Below are 16,549 nucleotides of genomic sequence, written 5' to 3'. Positions count from 1 at the left end.
AGCCTACCATAGCAAACAAGTCAGCTGAAGAGCCAAGATCATTAGGCTTTGTGCTATCGAAGACTACGACACGCAAAAGATACTGATAAACATTGCTTGCATATCTGTTCTTGATCACACATGAAACTGGGTATGACCCACGTACCAAAGCAGTAGGGGTGCTCCCAATGCTGCAACTAGAGCCAGGTGCCCTAACATGAATGTCTGATAGTAACCATATACCAACTTGAATCCTGTCCGGAGAAAATGGGCCCTTGTACATACTGCAAGATTTGCAATTTGGACTTGTATCACAAACAAGCTCTCGGCCATAGTAAGTCTTGCAACTAGGATTATCACAGTCAACAATATAAGGTTGCAGGAAAAAATTGAAAGGCTTTCCCTCAATAACTGTAACTCTCCTTCCTTTCAGACTTATCTTCGTGCAATCTTTGCTTAGCATGTACGCAGATTCCACCAGTGTAGCTGTAATATATAGCAAATTTGATGAAAATTTCATAAAGTTGACGGGCAAACGAGGCGGGAAACAAATAAGTCTACAAATAATATTTTATTTTAAACTCAAAAATTACTAATACCACTTTCTTACATGATTCCTACGAGCACTATGTAGTGGGATATTTGTACATCCTAGAGGGTGGATCCATTTAAGTAATGAATTGGGCATGGAAACTGTATATGTGTAGACCATAACTTTCCTGACTACTATATTGCAGATGACCATAAGGCCATCTGAATGCCTTATCTCTAAACTTAATTTGAGAACTAATTTCAAGTCAATGTGTAAAGTCTTGCCATCCCAGCTCGTTTAGCCACCGTATTATGCCATAGAGCAGTGAGATGAGAACGACTATTACCTATCTGTAAGGCTAGGTGATTGTAAGGCCTCCCAAATCCCCATGCCCCTTTATTTGACTTCTGACTTCATAATTTTGTGTGTGTAACTAACAACTAGGAATAGAGTGTTGTCAACTTCGCCCTTTTAAACACCATATAGTAGCAAACTAGTAGGGATTTGGGAAGCTAAAATTGGTTTGTGGAACTTCCAGCGAGCCGTGTAACACCAACTGCACCACCAATCTAGCTAAAATTGCATAGCAATGAAACACGTAGAAGTTCTGTTAAACTCCATACCCTTTCACTGCAGTTTTCTATTATGCATGCATGAAAATGAATCCCATGCCATGTTATAAGAAAATTCTCCCAAAATTTTGCAAGACCAAAGTATGGGGCAAAATCCAAATGGAATATATGTGTATACAAAACCTGCCGAATTCCCATATAAATTTTTGGTATATTGTCTCAAATTTCTGCTTGAAAAGGAGAAATATATAGATTTTTTCGCTGCTGATTTCATATACAAATATTTTGTGGGACATTTTCTCACAATTTCGGTATTATTTTATGCCCCAAAAGAGTAAAAAAAATATTATCCTGCTAATGGAGAAAGAACAAATGTAGGGATGAAATATTTGAAAAAAATACAGGAATCTGTTTCAGCTGAATTCCTTCTGCGAGCTTGCATATTTTGTCACAATTTTTCCTAGTATTTCGCGAGTGGTTAAAAGGAAAAAATCATCAAGTGGGAAAGAAAATTATAGAGATATAGAGATAGATAGATGGATATAGTATTTTGTGAAGAAAAATCATCCCGGCAATAAAGAAAGGGGGAAAAAACAACTTTTCCTGCGAAAACCTGACCAGAAAAACTAGCCCGTGCATTGTATGAGAAACCATTACCTGAAAGGAGAGATTGAAGTAAGAGGATGATGACATGAGAGGAAGGAGCTTTGTAGTCATAATGTGAGAACTTTCCTCCTCTTTGCTTTTTCGAACTCCTTACATCCATATCCCTCCACCGTGTCTCCACTTTCTTCTGACTTCATCTTACTTTCATCCAAAACTCTCTCTCTCTCTCTCTCTCTCTCTCTCTCTCTCTCTCTGTCTTATAGTTCGATTCAATTCATGGCTAGGGTTCGTCCATCAAGAGATCACGCCTGATTCACTCTGATAAGCTGATGAGAAATGGAGATTGATCGATCAAATCGTCGACGATGCTTCCTTCTGCATGTCTGTGGAGACTAGGGTTAGGAATGCGGGGGTGGTGAGGCCGTTATGAGACACAGTGACACATCTTCTCTCTCTTCTTCTTCTTCTTCGTCTTCTTCTTCGTGGTCGAGGACTGTCGGTTTCACACCTGCTCCCTACAGAATGTATTGATTTTGGTCGTTCCGTCTGTCCGGACACACTCGCCACACAAAGAGATCAGTACATCTTTCTTCAGTTTAGGCTTAACCGGTTTGGTTTGGACAAGGACAAACCGGTTACGCCGAAACCGAACCGTTGCTGATTCCTCTCTAATATTACACACACGCCCGTGACAAGGAAACGATTTAGACTAACCGGTTTGGCCAAACTGGTTAAGTCTAAACCGATTTAGCCAAGCCAATTAAGCCTTAAACTACTTGGTAACCGGTCCGGCAATCTCAAACCGGTTAAGGAAGCTCAAGCCAAAACTGAACCGAACCGAACCGCCAAACCGTTTAATAATTGTTTGATGTTTCAATTTAGGCTTGAGTCGAGTCGTTGTCGATTCCTAATTAGAGTGTATTTTGATATAACCAATGATCAACCCTCGAGTTGTCAAATTATCCCTACATGTATTATTAGAGTGCACGTTTTGTGATAGTGCCCCAAATGAGGATTAGATATGTATTGTGGAACCTGAACATATGGGTCAATAAGGTGTTAATGTAAGAAACCATAGATGAGTAGAATGAGAATGTATTTAGGAAAGATGGGAGTAGGGTAATAGGATTGACTAGGTTGGTCAACTAGAAGAATACTATGTGGACAAGTTAAAATGTACTTAGCCTTGAAGTATGTGCCATTGACTTTAAGATAAGCAATATCTAGCATTAGCTTGTATCAAGAGACTTGCACATTTAATGAGACACTAAGACCAGACAAACAATATACATAGTTCACACACACTATTTGTCTATCTCTTACACAATGGTTGTGAGTCGTGACTATTATCTATCCCTAGTAATTTTGTAATTGACCAATCCAGACTCCAGATCCCATCGAAACCCATCAAAGCTCTAAGGTGTGAGCACATGGGTAGATTACCATTATGAGCTACTCTCATATGTAGTAGAAAGTTTGTTTTTCAAACATACATCATTGTGATTGTAAATATGTGTGCCTATCTAATCGTTTCTCAATCTTTCTAGCGATATACTTATCTATCCCCACTAATTTTGTAATAGATCAATCCAAATCCCATCAAAGCTCGTCCAAGCTCTAAGGTGTGAGCACATGGGTGGATTACCGTTGTGAGCTACTCTCATATGCAGCAAAAAGTTTGTTTTTCAAGCATATGTCTCTATGATTGTAACTATATAAGCCTATCCAATTGATTCTCAATCTTTATGGTAATATACGCGATACGCATTGTTGTGCGCCTCCTCTCCATCATGATTGGATATTGAACCCTATAAAAGGTTGTAGAGTTGTGAGGGAAGAGAAAGGAATAGAGCAAGGATTGTGAAGAGAGAGACAATAGCAAATTTGTGAAGGAGCCATGTTTCATGTTAGCAATGTGTGAGGTTTTAACATTGTCGCGAGGTCTTCTATCAACATTGGAGTTGACGACATGACACATGATGATTTAATGGAGTAAGATGTAAAACTTGGTACAGAAAGACACAAGAGTCAAGACAAGTCGAGTAGTTGAGAGAGAGCAATGAGTTTGAGTAAATTTAAACTTAACGAGGTTTCAAATATGGCTCGACAAGTAGAAATTTCGTAGAACCACAAAATGCTACTTCACGAGAGAGCATATGTGAAAAAACGTTGTCCCAATGCACGTGCTCGTACCATGGATCAATATTAGTCTTGGTTTTTAGTTTATTGTTGATTTTCATTACATTGGTTCATATATATATATATATATATCAATCAAAGTATAACGAATGAGCGTTAGCTCAAGTTTTCATTATTATACAAAACAGCTTCCATGAAGCGCTATACGAGTGTTCGAGCCATGTCCTGAGCATGCAACATTTTGTTAACTAATGATTTGCCTTTCCTTTTCTTCATGTTCTCCCCGCCCCCCCCCCCCCCCCCCAAAAAAAAAAAACCTCGAGGGGCATTTGGGCAAATAATGAAAATGCAGGGGCATTTAGGGAAGTCAACAAAAACCCAGATTCGAGAGTCTTTTTCATGGAGAGAATAACATCAAATAGAGCAGAACAATGGTAAACAAGAGAGAGCAGGAAAATAAACAGATCAAGATCCGGTTGCCATCATCTCATCATTAGGATCGTTCAATGATTGTGCCTTGTAGAGGGATGTAAAACAGAGCAAAATCATATGGCTTTCTATACAATTGTTTTAAGGATCATGTTGTACCTTGTAGAGGGATGTAAAACAGCGCAAAATCATATGGCTTTCTATACAATTGTTTTAAGGATCATGTTGTGCCTTGTAGAGGGATGTAAAACAGAGCAAAATCATATGGTTCTCTATAAAATTGTTTAAGGATCATGTGAAGTAAAAGTATGGAAAACAGAGCAGATTGCCAATGAATTTCTAGACGATTGTTCTAGGTTTCTGCTGACCAGAAGAATGGAAAATGGAGCAAAATCCAATGACCATCATCATTTAGAATTGCTTAAGGATGCCAAGTAGAAGAATGGCAAAGAGTAAGAGTAAAAAACAGAAATACATCCCATGGTTTTGATAGAATTGCTTAAAGATTGCGGTAAGAAGAAAGACCTATGCAAAGGGATTAGAATCCACCAAGAAATTCTCAAAAGAGGATTACTTCAACAATGCCCTCATATCGGAAACACTCTTATAAGCATGTACGCAAAATGTGGGGCACTTTCAAAAGCTCGAAATGTACTCAATGAGCTTCCTAATCGGAATATAATCTCTTGGAATGCATTAATCTCAGGTTATACCCAACAAAAACAAGGTATTGAAGCCATTCATTGCTTCAAAATCATGCATAATGATGGGCTGTCTCCCAATGAAGTCACTTATATTTGCATTTTGAAGGCTTGTGGCAACATAGGGGCAATTGAGGAGGGTAGAAGAATTCATGAAGAGGTTGTGAGTAAAGGTTTGGTTTGTAAACATATCATGTTAGGAAGTGCATTGGTGGATATGTATGCAAAATGTGGTTTTCTTGTGAAAGCACAAGAGGTTCTGGATGAGCTTCCTATTCGGAATGTAGTATCTTGGTCTTCACTCATTGCCGGATATGTCCAGCATGGTCTTGGTAATGATGCAATAGATTGTTTCCAAAGGATGCAAAATGAGGGTCTTTCTCCAGATGCCATCACTTTTACTTGCATCTTAAAAGCATGTGGGAGCGCTAGGGCAGTTGAAAAGGGTAGGCAAATACATGATGAAATTAGTAGCCGAGGCTTTTTGCACGATGATGTTGTGATTGGTAATGCTTTGGTTGATATGTATTCTAAATGTGGCTTGGTCAAGAAAGCACAACAAGTGCTTAGTGAACTTCATGTTCGGGATGTAGTCTCTTGGAATACATTGATTGGAGGATATGCTCATGAAGGGAAATTTAATGAAGCTATGGATTGTTTCCAGCGGATGCAAAATGAGGGCTTCTCTCCAAACAGTATAACCTTCATTAGCATCTTGAAGGCTTGTGTGAGTAATCGGGCAATTGAGAAGGGAATACTAATGCATGGTGAGATTATCAATAGGGGTTTCTTATATAAAGATGTTCTTCTGGGCAATGCTTTAGTAGATATGTACGCAAAGTGTGGCCTCCTTCAAAAAGCTGAACAAGTGCTGGATGGACTCATTGAATGTGATATAGTCTCTTGGAATGCACTTCTGGCTGGGTATGTCGAGCAAGGAGAGGGTGAGGGTGCATTTAACTGTTTCCAAAGGATGCAAAGCAAGGGTTTCTTTCCGGATGAAATCACCTTCCTTTGCTTATTGAAGGCTTGTGGTGACAAAAAGGAGGTTGAGAAAGGCCAACAAATTCATGACGAGCTAAAAAGTAGGGGCTTGCTTCATAAGAACATCATGCTTGGTACTGCCTTGGTAGAAATGTATGCTAAATGTGGTATGCTAGCCGCAGCAAAAGAGATATTGTATAATCTTCCTGTTCGAGATGTGGTCTCATGGTCGGCATTGATCATAGGCTGTATCCAACAAGGACATGGTGATAAAGCAATAGAATATTACGAACAAATGCAAAGCGAGGGTTTCTCTCCAGATGCAATCACATTTGCCTGCATTTTGCAAGCTTGCGGTAGTGTCAATGCGATTGAGAAGGGTAAACAAATTCATGATGAGATTGTTAATAGAAACTTGTTGGGTCATGACATTGTGCTTGCAAACGCTTTGGTCGATATGTATGTCAAATTTGGCATTCTTCCAAAAGCACAGGAAGTGTTTGATGGTCTTCTTATTCGGAATGTGGTCACTTGGAATGCACTAATTTCAGGTTATGCTCAGGAGGGGCATAGTCAAGAAGCTTTCAAATGTTTCCAAAAGATGAAAAGGGAAGGTGTTTCTCCAGATGCAGTCACATATATATGTATTCTAAAAGCTTGTGGTGGCTCTGGGATGATTGAGAAGGGTGAACAAATCCATGATGAGATTGTTGATAGAGGCTTGTTGCATGAAAACGTAGTGCTTACCACTGCTCTGGTGGATCTATATGCGAAATGTGGTGCACTCGAGAAGGCACAAGAAGTGCTCGAAAGCCTCGTTTCTCAAGATGTAGTCTCTTGGAATGCATTAATATCTGGGTATGCCCAGTGGGGCAAAGGCATCGATGCAGTAAAATGTTTCCAAAAGATGGAAAGTATGGGTACTAGACCAGATGCCATAACCTTCCTTTCTCTATTGAATGCATGTAGTCGATCGGGGCTTTTTGAAGAAGCTCAATCATATTTTGAAGATATGAGTAAAAAATATGACATTAAACCAACCATAGAACATCGTTCTTGCATGGTAGATGTTTTTGGACACATGGGCTACCTGGATAAGGCCATGTGTGAAATTGAGAAGATGCTGCCTTCGGATTCATGTACTGTGGCTTGGCGTACACTATTGGATGCTTGTAGAAAATGGGGCAATGTGGACATTGGGAAATTAGCTTTTGACCAAGTAGTAAAACTCGATAGTTGCGATGCTTCAGCTTATGTTCTTATGGCAAATATTTATGCAGCAGCCAACATGAATGAGGAGTCACGGAAAGTTGAAGCCATGAGAATGAAAAAAATGCCAACTTGGGTTTGATGACATGAATGAGAATGTGCATTCATTTTGTGTTGAACACTCAAAACACACAAAGAAAAGAGACTCTTAGTAAAACTTAAAGCTTTTTTCCTTAGACTTTCTAATGAAGGTTGTGTTTGTGGTACAAAGATGATATTAGTGTCAGCCGAAGGGTGTCACTCAAAGCTTTTTTCCTTCGGAGTGTGGACGTAGTGTAAGGCACACCCTTTGTATTTGACACTATGTGGATGTAGTGTCAGGCCAAGTTTTTGCATCACTCACAATAAGGCTAGGTTGAGACTAAGTGGCTGCACATTGTCCTCAATGTATTTGGGACATATTATTCATTGGCGATAGCAAAAATGGAATGGACAAGTTTTCATCTGGTGGACAAAGTACAGAGCTAGCATTCATGTTCTGGATATATGCCATGTGGGCAAGTACAACTTGTGCCCCATCATATTCTCTATGATAACCTCTTGCCGTGGATAGAGAGTAATGTGACTTCTTTTCTCAACGATAATAATGGGTGGCTGTTTGAACCGGCCCCTAGGTATCAGGGATAGTAAAGCACACATTTGGCAAGTTTTCGAGTTGCGATGAACTATTTCTACCTAAATGTGGCTATTAGAAATATAGAAACTCTGACCCATCGACCCGTCAAACAAGTAAAGATGCGTGGAGAAAGTGAGAAGAAATGCTTTATTGGCAAAATGCTTGGTGGGACCACCATCCTCCATAAGAAATTTCCCTTATATTTGGAGATGCAATGATGCTATAATTTATGTTTGGAGAGAATTGAGGGTGCGTTGGGTTTGTGAGTTGGTAATATCTATACGAAAGACTACTATTTGTAAGGCTGTCAAGAACTGGCCAAGTTCAGTACACATTTGGCAAATATTGTCAAATGGGCAAAAATCTGTGAAAGTATTTATTGCAAATATGGATAGTCTGGGGGAGTTGACCTAGTGGTTAGGCCCTTGCCCAGTAAGCGTAAAAAATTCAGAATTCATGAGTTCCATTCTCACTACATAGTACTTCTTATCTCAAGTTACAAAATGTTCCTCAATTGTAAAAGAAAAGATTGGGTCCTGCTTGCAGTTCTCCAACGCTTGGTGGCTCCCTCTGCCTGGATCTCCCCTTGAATATCTGGCATAAGTTGTATAGTTTTTAATGTTGGAGGGTTCCATTACTGAGAGGATTGAGTGCCATTGCCGGTTTGGCATTTGCTTGGCAAGGATCAACTTTTTGACGTGTATGAATAGATTGCATCATTCTTCTGCTGTGCTACCTGGTGGTTATCATTCAGGGCTGAACATGAATGCATTTGTTCAAGTGTGATCGCAAATAATGGTATATCATGCAACACAATTGACATGCTTTATTTTCGTTTTGCTTGGAAGACTTTATATTGAGAGCGATGATTGGAATCTCACCCCTAGACACCACCTTAACGATGTGAGGACTAACAATTGGTGCTCGCTTCCGCATGTGGTCTGATTGCTCATAAGATTTTGGGACTATATCTTCGAGATTTGGCAGATCATTTGAGGTAGTCAATTGACACCTCGAAGGTGTGAGTATTTCCTCAATGTAAATAGGTTGAGTGGACAAGCCCAAAATGAAGGTGAGTTTTATCTTTTTGATGCATCGAGCATCACACAACATAATGCGAAAATTTTGTGATGCCTAAGCTTCATGATTGGTATGGAGTTAATGTACATGATCCTGAAAGTTGAAGGGAATACCAAGACATCGCCACATTAGGGGGTTGTTGTTGCAATAGCTTAAGCAATCAAGCTAATTTTCCATTTAAATTTTATTTTGGATGGATGAAATTAAACAAATCTGCACAAAATTCTAGTATTTCTCGTATAGGTACATGGCTTTCAAAAAGAAGGCTCTTCATTGCAATAAAATTTCCCATATATTTTTTATTGCTTAAAGTTTATCAAGGTTAGTACTTGTTTTCCACCCAATCAAACTAACTCATTACTAAATACATGAGCAATATATCCATTCTTGTTAAAATCCTTATTAGTCTGGAAATTTATCTTAGCGACGATTTCTTGATAATAATTTCAGTAACTCTATTGTTATGTTGTCAAAGTAGGGTAGAATTATCATTTCTATACTTAGTTGATTTGTGTACCTTTCAACACAAAAGTATATTCAAATTCTCTTCCAAAGTTCAAGGGTTTATCAACAACATTTGGTGAAATAATGAAACATAGGGCCATTTGGGGGGAGGGTTGAGTATTTTCGAGTTCTTGTTTATATTTGGGCATATAGACATGCATGAATACAAAATAAATATTCAACTATATGTGTGTGTTATCAATAAATCAACACCATTCGTGAGAAGGCCAAGGATCGACTTGGCCGGAATCATTAAAAGGGAAATGTTAGTTGTCATTCATCGAGATTATTATTATGTTAAACAACTTGAATAACTATTTGTCCATCGCTTACACTTGTTTTAATTTGTTTGTGGCTATGTGGATGTATTTGGTATACTTCAAAACATTTGAAGTCCATCACTTTAAGGATACTTTACACCGTCACTCATGTAGAATACTTTTTTACTCATTCTTGTCAACTTGTTTATTCTTTGAGTGATATATACACACGCATGCACATATAGGTTCCATATTGAAGGTAAGGCAAGGACTACGTCTACTATATTCTTGAGGCATGTACACTCAAAGATGCACGTACAATTGTTATAGTAAAAGTCATAATAGATTTGTTCTAGATTTCTTTGTCCTATTCACTGCCACTCAAACTTGCACATGTACATAGTGATGCTAATGGGATATGTATGGTTCACATATGAATGCATTCATTTCGCACTTCATAAGGACGCTCTATAAAGAGGAATGTTGAAGCCATGGAACGAGAGCATCATAAATAATAGGTAAACTAGGGAGACAAAGTATGAGAAATGTTGGGGTAGCTATTGACTTCTCACCGAATAGCAAAAATGCTTTGCATTGGGCTATAGAAAACTTAATTAGAGATGGTGATAGTGTAATTATCATAATAGTGCAACCAAAGGGTATTGAGCCAGCCATCCATGTGAAGACTTTATGGGTAGATCGCGGTTCACGTAAGTAATATGCTAAATTGTTGCTTTATATTTTTGTAGATACATATCATGCTTCCAAATAAGTTGATTATAGATTTCATATCCACAGCACTTATTCCATTTGCTGAGTTCAAAGATCCAAAGACTCAAAAGGACTATGCAATTACTATAGACAACCAAGTCATTACGCACCTTGATAATCTCAATCTCCATAAGGATGTAAGATGTGACTTAAGACTCAAATAAGTTTTGTTTTGGGCATGCAATCTACTATTAGATGCAAAGTTGTGTATATTACATATTCATGAGAAATCATAAACATTTAACTTTTACAAACCATGGTTCACTCTAGCATACAGAAGGTTGAAGAGAGATTATCCATATACATGGCACATGGATACAACATTCAAAATTAAATAAACCAATAGGAACAATAAATATGTATATGGTATCACCAATTCCCTTAATATATTTGAGCAAAATTTTGCACTTGATGTGTATAAAGGCTACACTTCATACATAGGTGTCCTCATGTTTAGCACGTGTGTGTGTGGGGTGTTTGCATGCATGACATTAGACAGTAAACAATGACCAACAAAGTTGAAAGTGATTTATCACCCAATTTATGTTATTCGAGTTTTATAGATTTTTAGACTTGACAACCAAGCTAGAACATGTTTTCTTAGCATATAGAACTTGCACACATTAGTGTTTTGTCATTATGATTTTGTTTCTCTATAAGCAATCATTTTCTAAAGGTAATTTGTCTTTTTATAAGGTGATCATTCACGTGAAAATTTATTGGGGTGATCCATCTGAAAAGATATGTGAAGCAACAAACAAAATACCTCTACATACCTTAGTAATGGGTAGTAGAGGACAAGGAACTATTAAAAGGTAACATCTAAGTAGACTATTGATGTATAATCCCAAGTGCCTTGCATTTTTAAATGGAGGAATATGGGTAGACTCGAGATTTTGTCTCAATATGATCATCAATAATATCTTTAATCCATGTGTCATTTCATATAAGAGTTAAATAGCTAATTAGGCACATTGTCTATGATTTTGTCTCAATACCAAGACACTAGATTAAGTATAAAATCAATGTCTTCACTCACGAGTCGTGATTGATTACGTATTCAAACGTTTACCTTATCATACTTCTAGCATTTAAATATACAAACATGGTGATGTAGTGATCAAGCTTTTGCTTTGCAACATTTATTTGACATGTTTTCTAAAAAACATATAAAGACCAAATTTTCGATATAAAGATTGAAAACAATAGCATTGTGCTTATAAGGGAATGCTAACAAATAAATAATGAATAAACAAGAGATTTGAATATTTTTGTTGAATGTGATGCCTCTCTTTAAGCACGACAAGAGAATAGAAACATATGAGTACTAAGTATGACCACATGTGAGATATGTTATTGTTAGGTATAACTCATTTCACTCAATGATTTGGGAAATAGATTCTTTAGACTTCGAAAGGTATTATGAATAGCCACCGAAAAAAACCTCTGCAATCTTTAAGATATAAACACATAACACATATTCTATATGTGTATCAAGGAAAGGCATACCTTGCAAATTTAAGTTTTACTTTGGGAATTAGTTCTTAAATATATGAAGGTGCCATCATGAGATAGGTTTTCTGTAGTTTGTACTAATCTTATAATGAGTATGTGCTGGTTAATTATGAAAGGGACGAGGATATGAATTGTAATATTCATTTCTACGGTGTGGGATCACTATTAAGTGTGTTATCAATAGACCACTTCAAATAAAGCAGTCAAGTGTGAACACACTAGGACCTAGGGTTTTTGCATATATAAGGAACTACTTCTAGCTACCTTCCTATCAAGGAGGCTTGACTTGTGTTGAGACAATGATAGTGTGGCTATGGCTCTTGTTAGCTAAGCACATGCGATCCTCGCTAAATCCACGGTACGACTCGCATCAACCCTCGATGGTATGGGACATTAGGTTCGGGTTCGTCTCATGCCATCGTTAGTGGTCGTGTGGTTTGGCACCCTTCTTTTATTTCTTGGTCAATAAATTCTTTATGTTTTGCTTAATTAATTAGTTAGACTCTAACGATTGTGGATTAAACCATGTGAGGGAGTAGTACAATGACACTTCAATATATGGTTCAAGGATGTTTCGTGAAAACTTTAATGACCTTATACATGTTTTGTCAATTGCAGAGTTCTTCTCGGAAGCGTGAGCAATTATGTTGTCCACCATGCTCCATGCCCAGTCATTGTTGTGAAGTAGCAAATTTATGGCCAAAACACCCTTATTAAGACCAATATCCGAATAAAAAGTGTTGTTAGACTTTTTATGGTGAAAATTCTATGCTCTTTTTGTAGTTCCTACGTTTCTACTTTTATTGTAGTTTATATACAATAAATGTGTATTTTGCCTTAATGTCCATTACATAGGTAATGCCATATAAGTGGTTCCTATGCTTCTACTTGGTATATATGATGAATGTGTATGGCCTTGGGGGTTCTTATGTGAGGATCTTTTTGTATTTCAAGGCACACAAATTTTTTCTTCGTTACCTTTACCTATAAAGATTGCCTAGGATCGTTCAGCATGACTTTACAACATTGATTGTATATATTAGACTACGTTGTATATGGCCTCTGCCCACTTTACTTTTAACATCAATGGAGGATATTTTTTCATGAAAAAAAAGACACAATTTTTTTTGCCAAGTTGTTTGGACAAGGAAACAATTTCCATGACATGAACAAATCTTTTATATGTTCACTTCCACATCTTCTTATGGTCATGGGTGTTCCCATCAGGGGAACAAATTCCTCAACGTAAAAGAATCTTTACCATCATAAGATATAAAGATTTAATTCACGATTAATCACATATTCAGAAAAACACGTGGAACATAAAAGAATAGCCACAAAAGAACAAAAGCATGCACGCCATGAGAAGTAGTTGACAGAATGGAAGCTTTAATTTCTTGTACGATCCAATACGAAAATTGCAAAGTTCTTTGGAAACAAGGCAAGGGGAAGAATTCCAATGGTCAAGTGTATAATCGGATCGGGAAGAGTCCAATGTGATAACCACCAACAGTACAAAAATCAAACATAGGAAAACAATGCAAGTGTGTCTCACATTGCCACACCATAATATACGAAAACCAACATACAACAACTGTTGGTTACGGTTTATACATGTACATTGTCACGCATCACACGAAGACATGGAAGTGCTACCATACCTTGCTAGTATAAACATACATGCACACACACGTATAAATATATATAGCTCGCAAGGATAAGCATACAACATACACATATAAATATATATAGCTTTAGCTTGCTAGGATAAGCATACATGTATACACATGCACACACATATATATAGTACATATATATGCAAATCTTCAAAAGAGAAGAGGCAAAAATGAAAAGCAAAAAGAGGAGCACTACTAGTAAGGGTAAATTCATCAACAATTAGACAGATTCAGGTCCCGCCGGGATTCGAACCCAGGTTATTGGATTCAAAGTCCAATGTGCTAACCACTACACTACGGAACCATTGATATCAGAAGCTTCCAATAATATTATCTATAATTAATCTATTCTTATTTCTTAAACCGCAAAATCGACACGGCCTTATAAATCTTGAATGGAAGAATCCGCATAAGGTCCAACCCAATATGGTGTTTCGAAGAGAGATTCGCTGTGCCATGTCAAGGAATCTGCAGACAAGAATAGGTTACTTCTTTAGTACCTCCATTCATCCTTCAGCTATAATACACAAAGACGCTTCCATCTCCGAGGTAAGAAAACAGAGAAAATCCCGCCCTTTTAATGTTGATTGATTGATTGATTGTGTGTGTGTATCTTCTTTGAGGGTTTAATTTCCCTTTGGTTAAAATCCCGAGCGTAGTCTATATGATCATTTTGTGCTTCTCTTCCTGGGTTCAACGTGTTTCTTTTTCTTTCTTGGTTCATTGTTTTGGTTTTTACTCTTATTTTCATTGTTTATTTTATTTTTCTGGGTTCACCTTTTTTCTTCCAGTTAATAGTTTTTGGTTTTGAAATTTCTTGGGTCAAATTTATGGGCGCTATTAAAAATTTTGGTTCAATATTTAGGTTTTAGTCTTTTTGTTGGGCTTTAATTCTTTATGGGCCTTTTATCTTTTTGGTTTAGTTTTCTTTGTTTAAATCTTTCTTGATTCTAATATTTTTGGGTTGATTTATTTCTCTTGACTGAATGCGATTGAGTTAAAAATTCCTTGGCTTAAATGTCTTATTATTTTTGTTCTTTGCTTTGGATTTTAATTGATCTCGTTTTGATTTTTCAGGATGTAACTATTGGACCTTTTTGCACAGTTGGGTCTCAAGTGAAATTGGGGAAAGGCTGTGTATTGCATCAGAATAGCCACATTCATGGCAGAAGTGAGTTGGGCGAAAAATGCATCCTCTACAAGTAAGGGTGTTGGTGTTTGGAAATGGTTTTAAATTCATAAGAATTTCTTTGAGATGTATTTTCTAATGTGAAACAAAAGAATCCACTCTCTCCTTCATGTTTCCTACAATGTTTTTGACATTCTTAGCTTATTTAGGTAACTTGGATCAACATATCTAGCTAGTTGCAACAAAGGGCAAAGGGGGTCATCAATCAGGAGGTAGAAGAGGAAACATCAATCACCATTTTTATGGTTTCTTAGGCAAAAAAAACTCACAAATACCCGAGTTTTTCTTCATGTACCCAAATGCCCCTAGGTTTCATTATTTCTTCAGATGCCTCTAAGATTTTGTTATTTCCTTGATTGGTCCAAATTTTCATAATTTTTTGTTATATCCCCAAAAGCCCTTGAAAATCCCCTCCTTGGTTCAATTATGAGTTTTATTTAAGCAATCATATAGTCAAATTATATGTATTATCAGGAATTATATGGTCACGGACATTTAGGGGGAATAACAAGATTTTAGGGGCAATTGGGGAAAATAAAGAAAACAAAAGTAATATTTTAGATTCTTGTTAATAATTAGGTAATTAACTATGGGTTAATTGGTGTCTAATTATGTAAGTAGTTGATCACGTATGTGATTATGCAACGAAAGATTATGTGATATGTGTGTGTATTTGTGTGAGAGAAGGAGAGAGAGGAGGTTACACTTATGAACAACAAGATGCATGGGGGATGATTAACAAGAGTGTAGCTAGATAACCTTTCTCTATATTAATAAACATTATCAAATATAAAAATACCCACAATGAGTTATATATAGATCTCATGTGCAAGGGTGCACATGTGTGAGGAGAATATAGGTACAAAGGTGTAAGTCCTATATTAAATGTACTTGGGAGTGGAGGATCTAGAATGTATCCCACTTAAGTACAAGGTCCTATTTAAGGCTTTAAGGTAAACAAACTAACTAGATTCTATCTAGGTAACTAAATGACTAAACTTAATTGAGCTTGATATCTCAACCTGCCCTCTCAAGCTCAAGTGTGAGGCGTCCGGCGTTATCCGGCTTTCGGTGTCAGCTTTTGTTTGACTTTCGGCATCGGCATTTCCATGGCAGTTTTGGTTCCTCCCGCTCAAGCCTGTGACGAAGGCTTGTAGTGGTAAATGATTGAAGGCCGAATGCTTGCATCTCGTCATCCATGGCTTCCATCGCTCGGGGGTCATGAGCCACTTCTGTAAAGCTTTTGAGCTCTTGTTCGGCCCCCATCTTCATCGTGAAGGCATAATGATGGGCCATATACTTGTTGTAGCTGAACTGAGTGACCGGGTTCTTCTCTCGAGATGAGTGTTAGAGTTTTTCGTTTGTCGACGTGAGCGCCTTCTTTACTCCAAGTGTCCGCATAATGGGTACACCAAACTCACTATCTAATGAGTGAGCCGACACATCCAAATCACTTTTGTTGGGATGATCAACTTTATACTCGGGCATCTTACCTTTGCCTTTGTCCGATCCGGCCCATGGTCGAGATGTGCTTGGAATGCTTGAGGGCTTGTGTGGTCCAGTTAGCTCGGTAGAGCTTGGATTGTCCTTTGATAAAGGACTTGGCCGAATATCATCATCCGAGTTGACGTCCAACTCTTCCTCAGTTGGGCTGGATGGAGTTGAATAGGGTTCATACCATGATGCTGATCCGTTGAAAACTACGTCTCGACTCACCCGAACCGCTT

At 37.6% G+C, this 16,549-nt stretch overlaps 3 protein-coding genes, 1 long non-coding RNA gene and 1 other non-coding gene across 6 annotated transcripts; 3 read left to right on the top strand and 2 right to left on the bottom strand.

Moving 5' to 3' along the window:
* Window positions 1-7: 7 nt before the first annotated feature.
* LOC147847708 (uncharacterized) lies at window positions 8-2,123 on the bottom strand (the record flags this gene model as incomplete). The annotated part of the gene is made up of 2 exons (XM_087338903.1): window positions 1,741-2,123; window positions 8-465 (listed from the first exon to the last, which is right to left on the bottom strand). Coding segments are annotated over exons 1-2 (567 nt in total), but the record flags the coding sequence as incomplete, so codon positions are not given.
* A 2,365-nt stretch (window positions 2,124-4,488) lies between these two features.
* LOC147847707 (pentatricopeptide repeat-containing protein At3g09040, mitochondrial-like) lies at window positions 4,489-8,468 on the top strand. Its single transcript, XM_087338904.1, has one exon. It carries the CDS (start codon window positions 4,738-4,740, stop codon window positions 7,291-7,293), a length of 2,556 nt encoding a protein of 851 aa, XP_087195030.1. The 5' UTR covers window positions 4,489-4,737; the 3' UTR covers window positions 7,294-8,468.
* Window positions 8,469-10,063: 1,595 nt separating this feature from the next.
* On the top strand, window positions 10,064-12,753 carry LOC147847706 (universal stress protein PHOS32-like). Of its 2 annotated transcripts, none has more exons than XM_087338901.1 (4): window positions 10,064-10,381; window positions 10,470-10,540; window positions 11,139-11,257; window positions 12,576-12,753. In XM_087338901.1, exons 1-4 carry the CDS (start codon window positions 10,210-10,212, stop codon window positions 12,643-12,645), a joined length of 432 nt encoding a protein of 143 aa, XP_087195027.1. In that variant the 5' UTR covers window positions 10,064-10,209; the 3' UTR covers window positions 12,646-12,753. The 2 variants fall into 2 exon arrangements, with proteins under 2 accessions (XP_087195027.1, XP_087195026.1); XM_087338900.1 differs by having other exon boundaries at window positions 10,070-10,381; window positions 10,470-10,579; window positions 12,576-12,751.
* Window positions 12,754-13,865: 1,112 nt separating this feature from the next.
* TRNAQ-UUG (transfer RNA glutamine (anticodon UUG)) lies at window positions 13,866-13,937 on the bottom strand. Its single transcript has one exon. It is a non-coding gene; the product is annotated as a tRNA-Gln (tRNA).
* A 76-nt stretch (window positions 13,938-14,013) lies between these two features.
* LOC147847704 (uncharacterized) lies at window positions 14,014-14,990 on the top strand. Its single transcript, XR_015532280.1, has 3 exons — window positions 14,014-14,182; window positions 14,711-14,835; window positions 14,972-14,990. It is a non-coding gene; the product is annotated as an uncharacterized LOC147847704 (long non-coding RNA).
* Window positions 14,991-16,549: the final 1,559 nt, after the last annotated feature.

Source organism: Azolla caroliniana, unplaced genomic scaffold (genome assembly GCF_043228905.1).
Source record: "Azolla caroliniana isolate FFs.n. ecotype wild unplaced genomic scaffold, voAzoCaro1.0.p SCAF_739, whole genome shotgun sequence".
In the NCBI taxonomy this organism is placed as follows: Eukaryota; Viridiplantae; Streptophyta; class Polypodiopsida; order Salviniales; family Salviniaceae; genus Azolla; species Azolla caroliniana.
This window is presented reverse-complemented; position numbering and strand designations above follow the sequence as displayed.